Here is a 15,544-nt window from a genome sequence, read left to right as displayed (position 1 = left end):
GGTCGCGGCAACATGGATGTTTTTGTGATCAGATCTGTATGGCGGCATGCACACCGATCTAGCGATCGGGCACGCGTATTATGCACAATTGACATAGTGTGAGCACATTAAAATATAAGAAAACCAGAAAATAACTGGAATATGACGAGCAGTTTGGTTAATATTCTATAACAGTTTGTTGTTCAGACAATGAGTGGTGTCATTGGATTAGGTTCAGAGTCCTTGTCCTTCATTAGTGTAACTTAGCCCCGCCCCCTCTTCTGATTAGTCAATATTTGATAGTTCCTATTTTTTGCTATAACTTCTTAAAGGTTTGTCGCTCAGACTTGTGGGTGGTGTCATTGGACTTGGTTGAGTCCTTGTCCTTCATTGGTGTAACTTAACCCCATCCCCTCTTCTGATTGGTTGATATTTTTTAGTTCCTATTTGTTGCTATAACTTAAAGGGGCACTCCACCACTTTTCAAACTATGTTCATATAATTGGTCCTCACTCAAAAACAGCTTTTTTTTTTTTTTCTCAGAGGAGGGCTGTGGGCAGGTCAGAAACCCATCGTCTTGTGACATCATCGATTGCCAATCCAGCTTATAGAAACTGCAGGCTTTCTATTCCTGAAAAGTTGCAATTTTAAATGGAAGCCATTGTTCTCGCGATAATCAAAATCGAAATATTTTTTTCAAAAATATTGATTAAATTTTTGTTTTTGGAAAATGATGATGTCACAAGACGATGGATTATGAACTTCCCACAGCTCTCCTAGGAAACTTGGACTGAGTAGAAAAAAATGGTGATATTTTATTATATGAACATTAGTGAGGACCTATTATATGAAGACAAGTTGAAAAGTGGTGAACTACTCCTTTAAGTACGGTTAAAGAGTTTCATCACTGGACTCGGTTTTATGTACTTGTCCTTCATTGGTGTTACTTAGCTTGGTCAATATTGCATAGTTTGTAATCTGGCCAAGACAATTCATTTACAAATCAAGACAGCTGACTATCAAACTCTGGATATCGGGGCGCTTACTCCAGGGCTCCACTGGCGGCGTTGCGCTGCTCTGCGTCTTGACGGCGTCATTGACGCTGTCACATTGACGTCCGACTGGCTCCACTGAACGTGAATTTGTTGATATTTCAATCAAAGATCAGATGAGGATATGGCATTATCAACTGTTAAGTTATGCCTAATTTATCATTTATGCTGTGGTATTGCCGAAAAAAGTAGCAGATCTATAAGCTCACAACACGTCGTATGCAGTCAGGACATGCTGTTTTGTGAGCTTGTAGATCGTCTATTTTCGGGTCCACCTGCACCGCCACGACAATGTATAAAAATCTGGCTTTAGTGTTCAGAGAATTTCAGACTCAGTCACTCACTGCTGACCTGTTTTAGGAGGAAGAAATGAGAAAGGAGTTGTTTCCCAGTCTGTTGTGTTTATACATAATTTTATCAAAGTAGACCACGTAATTGCATAAAAAATATTCTAGGATTTTTGGGACATCTAGTCACCCTTGAATGATGTGATTGGATAGCCAACAGCAGAAAAGCACGTAGGCTATATAGCCTACATTTTAAGCCTACATTGCATTTAATCATATTTTATACATGACTGGACATTGTGGACGTCGTAAAAAAATGGAACCGGTGCGATTTTTTAGTTTGGACGCCGTCACGGGAGCGTCCGACGTTGCTGTTGCCGTCGGCAGTGGAGCTCCCTTCATTGATTAAAACCGGAGCGTTCCCAGCGTTGACGTGACGCTCAACACGCTCGGTGGAGCCGGGGGATGAGGCATGGATACTTAGGCATTGCCACATGAATGCCTGGCAGCGACGACTGGATCATCACCTAGATCTATATACAGTATATATATATAGACCTCTACATCTGATTCCCAGATGATGCCCATATCTGGGAATGCCCATACAATAGAATCCCTTTTCATCTCCATCAATATCCATCAATAATAAGACCATATTTGGGAATGCCCATATATGGACATATTGTGTGAGTCTAACCAGTGTGTTTGCTGTGACACAAGTCACACTTGCAGTGATGTTGCTAGGTTTTCAATACAATGGATCCCGGGACCCGAGAGGGGTCTTGAGGATGGGTCCCAGTGATTTGTTTGTGTGCAGTGTTTAACTTGTGTTTCATCTTATATGGTTATTGCGACCGTTAGGTCGCAGTTACTTATCGTGACCTAATGGTCGCAGTTGTACTCTTATACTATCCAAACATCCACCGGCTGTCAGTCCTTCCGTCAGTCTGTCACGTCACACTTTTCCTCAACTCATATCTCCGCCACTGTTGCCCCGATCCAGGGCAGCTCCAGGGTACCCCAGGGACCCCCTGGCGCTGCCGCCAAAAAGTGCAAAAATGACCAAATGACCACCCCAACGGGGCTGCTCACGGGGAATTCCAGGGGGCCACCGACTCCTGGTGCTCCAGAATAGATACAAAAGTGGTCGCGCCCCCTAGTGGAGGAACACTGCAACACACATAACATGCCGTAACTCGGGCTAGGAGCGACCGGGAGAGCCGGGGCAGGTACCCACGTGTCCTTGCCTGCAGGGACCCCCAGAGCTCCAGGGACCCCCAGGGACACCCTGGTGTCCCTGAATAAAGAGGTAAAAGGGGAGTGTGCGCTGTGTGAACAACTCCATACAAGTGAATGGTCAGGGATTTCCGGTTACCTCTGTATTGTATACTGTACAACTCTATGCATTGAACTCACCATGTTTATCACACATATCCTGTCTTTGCATGTGTCTTCATTGGCTTGCTTCCTGTTTTTTCCCTCCAATCAGGTTCATGGCAGGCCTGCTCCTCCTACTAAGCCACTCCCCCCTGACCCTGACTTTAAAAAACCTCAGGTAACCATGGCAACTAAGAGGTCCTGGATCATGCTCTCTCTCTCTCTCTCTCTCTCTCTCTCTCTCTCTCTCTCTCTCCCTCTCTCTCTCTCTCTCTCTGTGTGTGCATGTTTTATTATGTGACAGTATTTTTATTACAGCTTACTAACAACTGTACCTGCAACAATATAAGTTTACATTGTGTGCGTGCGTGTCATAGCATTTACTGCAGTGCTTTACGCATGTTTTTCATATAAAGAACACAATTGCCATTTTGGAACATCTCTCTCTCTCTCTCTCTCTCTCTCTCTCTCTCTCTCTCTCTCTCTCTCTCTCTCTTTTAAACAGCGGATCTAAGCTCACAACATGCAGCAAAGCTTGTATAATTGCTATTGTAAAGTAGCCAAAAGTGGCTATTCTGATTGTGAGGCTATTTTGAGTCTTTTTGCTGGGGAGCCCCCCTTGGGACCCCTTTGAGAACCATGTATGATGTGGATGAGATTAAATGTGTCTGGTTAATTGCGACCGTTAGGTCGCAGTTACTTACAGTATACTATCTAAACCTCAACCGGCTGTCAGTCCCTCCCTCCCTCCGTCTGTCACGTCACATGTCACACTTTTCCCCTACTCATATCTCCGCCACCGCTGCCCCGATCCATGCCAAACTTTGCACACACTCCTTGGCTGCCAAACCACAACCCTCATTTTCTCCACTAATTTCTCACATGGCTCTCTTCTAGCGCCACCATCAGGCTGATTTTTTCAAACACATTTTTGGACACTGCTCCTACAGATTTTGACCCTAAAATCACGCGAAGCGGTACACAGTATGTTTAGAGTCATGTCATCAACATGGATCTGTCCCATTTAGCGCCACCATCAGGCCGATTTTTAGAACACATTTTTGGACACTGCTCCTACAGATTTTGCCCTAATATCACACAAAGCGGTACACAGTATGTTTAGAGTCATGTCATCAACATGGATCTGTCCCATATAGCACCAGCTTCAGGCTGATTTTTAGAACACATTTTTAGACACTGCTCCTACAGATTTTGCCCTAAAATCACACAAAGCGGTACACAGTATGTTTAGAGTCATGTCATCAACATGGATCTGTCCCATATAGCACCAGCTTCAGGCTGATTTTTAGAACACATTTTTAGACACTGCTCCTACAGATTTTTCCCTAAAATCACGCAAAGCGGTACACAGTATGTCTAGAGTCATGTCAACAACATGGATCTGTCCCATTTCGCGCAACCATCAGGCAGTTTTTTACATGCGACCTGACGGTCGCTTATCTCCCGATTAGGGAGTCTTACTGGTTTAAAAATGTGCCTGGTCTTTAGATTTGAAGTAAATAGTGTCAGTTTGTGACATGCCTGGTCTTTAGACTAGTCTATAAATAAATAGTGACAGCTTGTTATATGCCTGGTCTTTAGACTAGTCTATTCCCATTCACTGTGCTTTATTGTGGGCTCGCCTGTAAGGCGAGCACACTTGAGATATTGTCATTATTTCTATACTAGGCAGTCATACTATATCAAGTTCTCCTCAAAACTTTGGCACCTTTCTACTCCTACATACTTAGTCAGAAAATGAAAATAAAAACATCAATGTGTTAAGCTTACAGTGGCGACGTGTGCTATTACTTTGTACAGCAATCGGCCAAATGGTGGCGCTGTAGGAAGCCTTCGAAAGTGCGAACTTTGAACAGGTATAGCTCATGCTGTGTTTGAGGTCCAGCCATGAAACCTGTATACACGTATGCGTCTCCTCATGCTGAACAACTTTTACGCTCTGACTTTTGACCTCTGACCTTTAGATCCCCCAGAATTTTGAATTATATGAAAAACAGTAAGAATCTATCTCCTCCTAGGATTTTTGCATAACGCGCACAAAACTTTTTTCACATGAAATTTGAACCTATATCTACACAGGCTATGTGGTGAGAAGTTTGTACGTTAAATAATGATTTTTTAATAATTCAATGAATATTGCAGTTTTATGCAAATTATTCTTCTGCCTCTAAATCATACATTCAAAGTAACATGTTCATGGCATTTGGCAAAGATGTAGAGTGTTAGTCCAAATATCACTAAAACCAATCTTACTCCAATTGGCCAAAGGGGGGCGCTATATCATTTTGAGCAGTTTGTGAAACGCTTAAACCCGTTAGGATTTTTTTTGCAATTTGCATGAAACATTCTACACACAATCTAAGGACCTTTATCTAATATGCCTATGAAGTGCACACAAAAAAGATATATAAAAAAATATATAGCTGCAAGCAGCGATAAAGTGGCCAAAGCCAAAAACACCTCAAATCATGAACACAGCCTGCAATGTGCGTGAAATCTTGCAAGCACATTCCCAATAGGTCAAGGAACAGATACCACCCTTCTCACATTGGCCTGTTATAGCGCCACCAGCGGGTCAACTTTTGCATAACACATTTTTGGAACAAAATGGACCAATCTTTGACGTCAGTAACGTCAAAGTGAGCACTGCCTGCGATCTTGACATTTTGTACTTTTATAGCCATTGTTTTCTGGCTTGTTTCGAAGGAACAATATTTTCTAGTTTTGAATAGCCCCGTAAACCGATCATGTCCATGTCGACTGTGTTGTTTACCTTTTACACTGAAATAAAAAAAACGCGGCTGACCGTCACGGCCAAAAGTGAAAAAAAAAAATGAAGCCGTCTCTTTGCAGCGCAATGAATAGGAGCCTATGGAAATTACGCGGTTCCGGATTACGTCATCGCCCAATGGATCACAACAGAGTGACTTGCTTTCACCCGTGGTTCCCTTTGACTGTGCACTAATGTTATATAATATAACAAAGTTTTCCCGAACCTCTTCTGGATCAGCACACAACGGCCTGGTTTAAAGTAGGGCATTGTGAGCATGTAGATCGGCTATTTTCACAATATTTGACAATTTGGCCAATGTTTAATTTGTCATTTTAGAGGCATTAAAAAAGTGCTTAAATTAGCACTTTAGAATTGTGCAGATACCCATACTATACACTTAAACTTGATGTTGGTTTGTTTACTGTTGAGTGAGAAAACAATGTTTCACATCAAGTTTCATCTGGAGACCCCCCAAAATAGTTGGGTGGTCGTGGGTGATGTGATGATGTCGTCAAACGATAAAGTCGACTTCAACTCAACTTTTTACTGAGTCGAGTCGACTTGCAAAAATCACAAGTCGTTAATGCTCTGTTTTAAAGTGTTAAATAAATAGGCGCTGCACAGTTATGTTGAAGTCCACCGAAAGGAAGTAAAAGCTTTGCGTTCGTAACAACTCATGCCTCGCTGACCACTGATCGACATCAACATTTGCATTCTGGTCTTTTCACACGTTGACACATTGATTAAGCCGGTTGGGAGCTGCAGGACAGGTGACACGTCTCATGAAAACGGACTACAGTTAATGCACATAGTCGTGACTCACAGGAAAAGAAGACTCGATTGAGCTGAATTTGAAACAAGCTTTTAAGTAATTGACTGATTATTCTGTGTCGCTCCAATCCGCCCACAGGAGCATCCAAAAGACACCCAAGGGTGTGCTAGAATTGGAAAATAATCATTGTCTTCTCGACCATCCATTTGAAAGATGGAGGCTTCCGCGCCAACCTCGCGTCCAGCCCCTCGCGACATACACACACGCTATGTTGTTGTTTTGTTTTTTCTAAGGACAAGCTGTTTTGTCTTTGTTCCAGTTACGTCATCGACATTTACAGGCATGCAAACTTGTAGCTTTTCGGCGAAAATTGCCGTTTTGAATCCAAATTGATCGTTTGTGTGATTCGTTCAGATTCAATGTAAAAATATTTGGGGGGGTGGGGGGGTGTCATGTCATCTAGGCTGCGTTGAGCGGCAGTGAGAAGAGGAGCGCTTTTTTCTCCTCTTGGCTCCGTCCAGTTTGTCAGTGCAGTAGTGGTGAAGGTGGATGGGGGATATGGTCGTTTTATTTTTGGACAAATCAAGCGCTCGCTTTCTCTTGCCTGTGACGTCAACACCCATGCTTGACTGTGTCCAGTGCCTGCAGCCGGCAGCGCTGGACGGAGCGCTCAGCCAGTCTGCATACAGTCAGTCACAGACGGAGCGGAGCTTAAATGGAGCACATAGTAAATAAACTTGGCTAGGTTGTCGTCGTTGATGGATAGTGTGGTGTAGTTGTGGATTGGACTTTTTAATTCGCTTGTATCGCGATGCGGTCGCTATTCTGCATCAATGCGGTGACGTGACATCGATTATAGCCCACGTTTGTTGATTTTCCTCAACGGTGTGTTGCGATAGTTTTGCTACATGCTAACGCTAAATTAGCTCTGGTCCATAGCGTTAGTGGAGAACTCCACACGCGAGCTAATCAACGCTATCATGCCGTTCCATCTGCCTCTTATTAGACAGAACAGAGATTTCTCGCATTTATTTTAAGATGATGCAGAGAGAGGGTGAGAGAAAAATGAGGCAGTCACAGACAGTTCTCAAAGCGGAGAATACAACAATCGTCTGTGGTTTTACAACACTGTTTCCCAAGCACTGGGTTGGGACCCATTTGTGGGTCGCGAAAACATTTTTATGGGTCCCTTAATGTTTGTTTTCCTAAATTTAGTTTTGTATCATTTAAAAACATTCAAAAAACATTCTCCCCCAAAAAGAATAACATTTAATGATTTAAAATAAAGAAATGTTTTTTTCCTTCTAAATTCACGAATAAATAAAATAAAAGATCTAAGAAATTATCTTAGAAAACACTGGCCTATTTAAGAAGTAAGATAGAAAATAGCTGATCATGCATTGTCTCTGTCTATGCCTGTCTATTAAAGACAAGTCCCTAAATATTATAGGTTATTCCTACAACTATATCTGTAGGCTATATTATATTTATAATTTTCTTCATTATATCTAGATAGATCAGTATGAGTATGAGTAAAGCCTCTATCAGAGTCCAGGGTGAAGAGCTATTCACTTCACCGCATTGTAGTTTTCTAGCTATCACCTAGGCTTTGTTATGTATTTTTAGGTGATGGCTACAAAGCTACACTGTGGTGAAGTGAATAGCTATTCACCCTGGACTCTGTTAGAGCCTTTAGTCACTGTTTTACCCAGTTAGAATCGTGCAAATTCACCCTACCGACCCAAAAAAGGTCAAAAATTTCGCGCCGCGCATTGCGCGGCGAACAATTTCACACCAAAAAAGTTGTCACCTTTTTCATCTTGGGGCTGTTTGCATGTCTGCATTTATCCAAGCTCCTGCATGTTTATCTTGATATTGTATGTTAGGTTGTCTTAATCCTTAACACTTGGGATGCCATTATTGTTGTGCCGCCATTCACTTGCTCTATTAGTCCATGGGCCAGACGAGATGTCGGTATCAAAAAGGTGGCAAAGGTTATCATGCATTTTATAAACGCTCTATATCAGTAGATTATATTTTGGTATGATAACCCTTTCTTAGACCCAGCTAAATTGGTGTTATCAGCCGCTAGAGTTGGTGTCCCATTAACATTACATTACAGGAAAAAAGGTAAAACAATTAATCTGCTTTTAGTAGCATAAGAGGGGTCAAACTAGGGGGTTTTCATGATGCCGAATCCATTGCAAGCATCTGTTTTGCACAAAAAATATTCCTTGGGCTATAAATGGCCTCAGAAGATGATGCATGTATGGGTGTGCATTCATGTTAGTCGGAGGCCTTAGGGTTTTATTTCTCATGCTAATCAGTCTAAAAGCGCCAAATTTTGCACAGATGTAGCCCAGGGTATGCTCTAATGATTTAGCTAGGGCGCCCGAGTCGGTGACCTTCGGGCTCCAGAAAACATCCACAAAACTCTTAAAAGTGATGACTCATCACTTTTCATCACTAAACCATTGTTTTTCTGGAGCTGTGGCGACCCCGAAGGTCACCGACTCGGGCACCCAAGCTAAATCATTAGAGCATGCCCTGGGCTACATCTGTGCAAAATTTGGCGCTTTTAGACTGATTAGCACGAGAAATAAAACCCTAAGGCCTCTGACTAACATGAATGCACACCCATACATGCATTGTCTTCTGAGGCCATTTATAGCCCAAAGAATGTTTTTTGTGCAAAACAAATGCTTGCAATGGATTCGGCATCATGACAAACCCCTAGTTTGACCCCTCTTATGCTACTAAAAGCAGATTATTTTTTTGATTTTTCCCCTGTAATGTAAAGTTAATGGGGCACCAACTCTAGCGGCTGATAACACCAATTTAGCTGGGTCTAAGAAAGGGTTATCATACCAAAATATAATCTACTGATATAGAGCTTTTATAAAATGCATGATAACCTTTGCCACCTTTTTGATACCGACATCTCGTCTGGCCCATGGACTATATATTTTGAAGAGCCCCGGAAGCCACGATCGTGTCCTTGTTGTGGTAATTCACAATGTTGTAATGTCGATCAGTACTTTACTTCACGCGGAAATCAAAAATTCTAACCACGGCCGACCGTCACGGCCCAGTGTCGCCGTGAAAAAAAAGAAAACGGTTCTCGCCGACCGAAGCGTTTTTGGAAGTAGATTCCGAGATACCGTTTTAGTCAGGGAGCTTTTTAGCTGAACGTGGTTTCGTCTGTAAAAGTTTTTTTTCTCAACCGATTCTTGTCACTTGGGCCGGGTCATCCCTTGAGCATTGTTTGTTATTAACCCCTTAATGCCCAAACCACTAAACATCCACCCAAAATTGTTTTATGGTATTTCATGCAAAACACTTTATTTAAAGGCATACCATTTGCATTCTACAGTGTTTATCCATGAAAGTGGTTATGTACGGTGCATTAGATTCAATATTTATGCATTTTTAAATAACCCCTTCATGCCCAGCAAAACACAATCTTTAAACTGAGATATTGTGAAATTGTACATGGACAGAAATCGAATCACATGCAGCAGATCTGCTTTCTAACCCTTAAATGCCTGAAACCCTAACCCAAAATAGATTTTTATGGGTGCATCACATTTGATTTCTACAGTGTGTATCCATTAAGGTGGATGTGAAATGTTTTTTTTTTCCCCCACATTAGAACATTTTAGATATTAACTTCACACCTGAAACACCAAAATCCCCTAAAGAAATTGATTCAGAGCATTTTATGCACAATACTCAATTCAGACGCTTTAAGTTTTAATGTGGAAGTGGTCATGTACAGCATATATATCCCTGTTAACACATTAAACGCCCACGTGGTGCCCACGCGCCAATCTCTTTGATGTTTACGTGTGCCCACAACGCGTTCGACGCGTTGTACAGTAAACTATACTGTACTGTAGCTACTGTACTTGGCTACCGCGGTGATGAAACAAACTCCAATTCCCAAAATGCAGCGCGAAATTACGTCACCCGGACGTGCTGTCTGTCTCGTTGACTTCCTGTTTAGCGGCTGCACAAAAATGCTGTTTTCTCCGGATTCCTTTCCTTTTTTCTTTTTTTCTCAAAACGGCTGCCTCTTCTACCGGCCGTAACACAAACACCGTGGCTTAGAATTGATAAAAAACGGTCCTGACTGAAAGAAAAGATTTTCGCGAAATAAACAGGACATGCTTGGATTACATTTACTCTGATACTTACTTTTCTCGCCAGTACTTCAAAGGTAGGTAAAATGGGGGGTTGCCATGGGCACCAGCAAATTAAAAGTTGAATAATTGTGGGCACCCGCTGTGTTAAGGTCCAATGATACTAACTAGCCAAATTTGCCTGAGATCCCAGAGACAGAGACAAGAACCAAGTTTACAGGAATTTATTTAAAATAAATAAATAAACCCCATCTAAATCCTATCTAATATAACTAGTGTGGTGTCAGAATGCAAGTGTTTATGGTGTAAGAAGCCGAGGGTTGTGCATACAGTATACATGGAGAGGTGTGTGTTGTATAATGTAGTGCAAGTCTACCTAAATGAGCTCAAGACAGTGGTGAGGAAGTTTTCCTGGGATTGGATGTGGGGCTAGAGACTGTTTGTTCTCTGTGGTGAGGGTAGATGTTGTCATGGTTAGCGTGGAGGCTTTCATAAGAATGAACTCTTTCAGGCCTATCTTGAGCATCCTACACCATAACATTGACAGGACATTGTGCATGGCAAACCATGTACTCTACAGCTGCACCTTTTGGAGTTACATGGGTTTTCACTTTTGCAGCAACATTTGATCATTTGCTAAATGTAGTCTGGTGTGACCAAGCCACTGCCTTCATATCAGCCTGTTACGGCATACAGAAGAGCAGAGACATGTCACTCACTAGACCAGGGGTTCCCAAACTTTTTTTTGTCTCAGGGCACCCCATAAATATATATATATATTTAATCCGAGGCATATATGGAGACCCCTGGTACCCATATATGGAGATCCATGTGCTCTATATGGAGATATGTTATGAGAGCCCGAACATGCTTACTCAGTTTTTTGTTATGTGAAAGTCCTGTGATGTCTGACATCATACCCTTGTATGCCCATACATGGAGATCCCTGTCTGTAGAACCAGCCACACAGATATGGGTTGTCTTGGCCATATGTGACTCAGCGTGACTGAGGGGCAGTCATTTCGGAAGGCAGGGTTTTTCACTACTGCTAATATGCTGCTTTTTTTTTTTCTAAAATAAAAAAAGCCACAAATGCATCTCAAAATATCTAGGCTACATTTCACTTAAACGCCAGAGCTTAACTCTGCATGTAAATAAGACTTTTTTTAATTAATGTGAGAGATCGTCAGGTTATTTGCAGGTTAGACATTTATTTAGAACTTGAATATCTCAAAAGTAGTATTTCAGCATGTCATCATTCTATAAGCCATATGTTGGGTCAATCTCCACAACCAATATATCATTTTGTAGCTATGATCCCCAGCTTTCAAATGAAATGAAAAAATGAAAATGAGAAAAAATGCAATGACTAGCCGTCAGCTGCGCTGGGACACATATATGGATTCTGTTAGTGTGATATGTGGCCGATGAGGCATATATGGGCATTCCCATATGAAGTCCTGTTAGATATGGGCTTAATATTGATGACATCGGGGACATCATATATGGGCATAAAAGGGATTCTGTTAGTATGACATCACAGTGAAGCCAGAGCGTGATGACAGAGTGGCAAACCCTTTCTGTTAAAGTGGTTCTCCTGACATCACAGTGATGTCGGAGCGTGATGTCAGAGCAGCAATAGGCCTATACTGCGACCTTTGGTCGCAACTATAATATTAACTAACATCAAATCAAAAGCCTTGTTAAGGGATAAAGGATCACTTTAGGCTATTTATATTCTAAATGTACAGTTTCTCGTTTGATAATGACGTCATCAAACGATAAAGTCGACTTCAACTCAACTTTTTAGTGTCGACTTGCAAAAATCACAAATCACAAGTTGCTTTTTTTTTTTTTTTTTTTTTTTACAATTTAGTTACTATAATAACTTCTTCTGTTCAATTAAAGGTGAAACACTATTATGGTATTGCAGTATTATTGTCGTATAATAATGCATCTTCTTCTGTCCAGTTAGGGGTTAAGCAACGGCCCTCCCCCCCCGCCAAGCCTCTGCACCCTGACCCTTATGCCCCCACCAATCAGGTACAGCCACTGGTTGTCATAGAGATGTACTGTAGACTCTGTCTGTCTGTCTGTGTGGTAGTTCTGTAGTGTCTTGAAGTGTGAGCGTACCGTAACGGAGCACAACTAGCATAATGTAGTGTTGTGTCACGCAATGCAACATAATTAACCCATTTAGAACGGGTACACATCATTATTTTATGCTTTAACTATTGAAAAATAGCAGATATACAAGCTCACAGCACGGCACCAGATTCTATAAGTGTCTTTTGAGTCCTTCTAAGGTTTTTTTTTTTTTTTAAACATCAAAGAAAAGGTCCTTTTCAGTTAACTGGAGCTCAGTTAAGCCCTTTGCAGACAGGCGAGTTTATCCGCACGGATAAAACGGACAATTTCATTTTTTCAAAAGAAAACAATGATTTTCTGCGACCTCATGCATACCGGATCCGAATTAGCCGTACGACGAGTGGCTGCGGCCGTGCGTTTTTTTCTCGATCGAACCCAGTTCGATTCGTGCGTCTTGTCGCATGCAGTAAAAAACTCATCACTCCTTGTATGACTCCTTTTGGGATCCGCAGCGCCAATTCCGCACAGCATTGCACACCAAATCCAATGCATTTTATTCATGCAGCAAACGAAAAAAAACACAACTGTCCTGTATGCAAAGGGCTTTAGTCTGTTCTTGAGACTACTATGTCAGTGGTTCTCAAACCTTTTCATGTGAAGGACCCACAAACTGATATGTATTTGGCCACAAAACCCCATCTCAAAATATCTAGTTCCAGGGACCACCCAGAAGCAAAGTTTGAGTTACAAACGTTCGTTTTAAAATACGTAGGCTATATTCAAAGATTTGCACGCAATTTTCATGACTTTTTCAAAAATAGCAGATCTACGAGTGCCACGCTGCGAGCTTGTATATCTGCTATTTTTCAATAGCTAAAGCATTCAATAATTCTAGGCCTAAATTTAAACACGCTACTACGCTGCTAATAATAATAATAATAATAATAATAGGCCATAGTACTATAGATGGATTCTTTACTGTCTGTTTTTCTCTTTCCCTCCTTAATGGCTGCAGCCAGCAGGGAGCCGGCCAGCTCCACCTAGCAAGCCTCTCCCTCCCGACCCCCAGGTACAACCTAGCAATCACTAGTATAATCACTAACACAAACCCACCTAGAAATCAGTTGTAAATAATTACTACATAGTTACTGTGCTCGCACAAACCCACCTAGCAATCACTATATTATGTAGTTACTAGGTAGTTAATGTTCTACATTAGGTACCACCTAGCTTTATGCAGCATTCACTGGTATCTATTTACTAGGGATGGCAGTGGCTCAGGGCTAGAGACACCGTCTTAGGACACAGAGGGATCCCGAAGGGTTCCCGGTTCGATCCCGGGCTCCCCCAGAGTTAGTGTCGAAGGGTCCTTGAGCAAGACTCTGAACCCCTAGTTGCTCCCGGTGAGCAGGTTGGTGCCTTGCCTTGCCTTGTGTGTGCGTGCGTGCGTGCGTGCGTGCGTGCGTGCGTGCGTGCGTGCGTGCGTGCGTGCGTGCGTGCGTGCGTGCGTGCGTGCGTGCGTCCGTCCGTCCGTCCGTCCGTCCGTCCGTCCGTGTGTGTGTGTGTGTGTGTGTGTGTGTGTGTGTGTGTGTGTGTCTGTGTGTGTGTGTGTGTGTGTGTGTGTGTGGGTGGGTGACGTGACGTAACGTTTTCGCTGTCCTCTGTGTCAAACATGTATAAATAAAAAATATATTTGTCAAAAACCTTCTGAATATTGTGCAGGACATTAAGCTTTATGTGAACTTACTCAAGATTAAAACATTTCATTCCTCATTTCTTCAGAATTTTCAACCAAACATGGCAAAACTCATATGGTGTGACTGTCCTGACCTTGTTTCTCAAAGTGGGAACTTGAATAAAACTAAGAAAAAGAATTGCTAAAAATCATTTGAAAATGAATTTAGGCTAAAAAATGTCTATTTGTGAGCCTATATCTTTTCAAAGTCAAAGCATAATGTTTTCAGTCATTTCTGATCAAAAACATTTTGTCCCCCAAACCAAAATCATTTGGTGTGACACTAGTTTGGACAAATTAAACAGGCAATTATTTGGACACCTATTGGCTAGAGAGGTCCTTCTTCTGTAAGGCTATTCAGCACTCCCAGCACAACTGCAAGACAGGTGTCTGAGGTGAGTTATGATTTTAACATTTTCATGAAATGCCATCTTGTTGAAACTTTGACAAACTCACCACTTTGGATGTCTGTTGGTGTGACACCTTTTCATTAAAAAAAGCTTAAGTTATTTGAAGTTTTGGTCATATTTCCATGTAGATCTAGGTTGCTTTGTTATAGCTAGCATGCTGTTAGCATGCTAATGTGTACATAGTAGCCTCAAGGTAAACCTAAATGCAGAAAACGTAATATGGTGTGACACTTAATCATAATGGTGTGACATGTCTGCTTGTCACGCCATATGACTTGATTGTCACACCATATGATTTATACTGTATTTAACTACAGATATAACAATAAATAACAAAGTTCCATGTTTCTTTTGTACATTTAAACATTTGTTTTAAACATTTTTACATAAAATGTAATTTAGCTTCATTCAGTGATACTTCAAATTCATCAGACAGAGCAGAAACCCCTTCACAGAAACCTTAACATATTGTTTCAATCTAAACAATATTTTCTCTTTGTCTTAAACTATACATTCCATTTTCTTTTGTCAGCTGGAAAATGACAAGTGCTGAGAGAACGAGAAAGTACAGGGAGAAACTAAACAATGACCCAGCAAGGAGAGAGGAGCCAAAGGGGCGAGACTGCATTTTCTACGAAGAGCAGGAGGTTGTCTGTGGCATAGCTGAACCGCAACAAGGCAGCCGGTTTGCTACCCTCACCAAATACGACTGGCTGATGTACAATACAGTCTAAATGTATAATCTAATCTGATCTAATACTTTTGTACTTTCACTCACTGGACTGGACAGTGGACAGTGTTAAGGTAGGACCCGAGACAAAACTAGCGAAAATAGCTGATCTACAAGCTCTCAACACGTTGTGCTGCGAGAGCTTGTAGATCAGCTATTTTCGGAGTTGCGCAACCCA

General features: G+C 41.7%; 1 protein-coding gene across 1 annotated transcript in view; it reads left to right on the top strand.

The window, feature by feature from the left end:
- adam15 (ADAM metallopeptidase domain 15) overlaps positions 1 to 15,544 on the top strand; it is a 168,254-nt gene that overhangs the window by 140,800 nt on the left and 11,910 nt on the right. Inside the window, exons 24-26 of the mRNA XM_080753863.1 lie at positions 2,808 to 2,873; positions 12,375 to 12,446; positions 13,507 to 13,560. Coding sequence (XP_080609989.1) covers positions 2,808 to 2,873; positions 12,375 to 12,446; positions 13,507 to 13,560 — 192 coding nt within the window. The remainder of the gene's footprint in view (positions 1 to 2,807; positions 2,874 to 12,374; positions 12,447 to 13,506; positions 13,561 to 15,544) is intronic.

This window comes from Nannobrachium achirus, assembly GCF_963921795.1.
Source record: "Nannobrachium achirus genome assembly, chromosome: 2".
Taxonomy (NCBI): Eukaryota; Metazoa; Chordata; class Actinopteri; order Myctophiformes; family Myctophidae; genus Nannobrachium; species Nannobrachium achirus.
The sequence above is the reverse complement of the archived record's forward strand: the minus strand, read 5'-3'. Positions and strand labels throughout refer to the sequence as shown.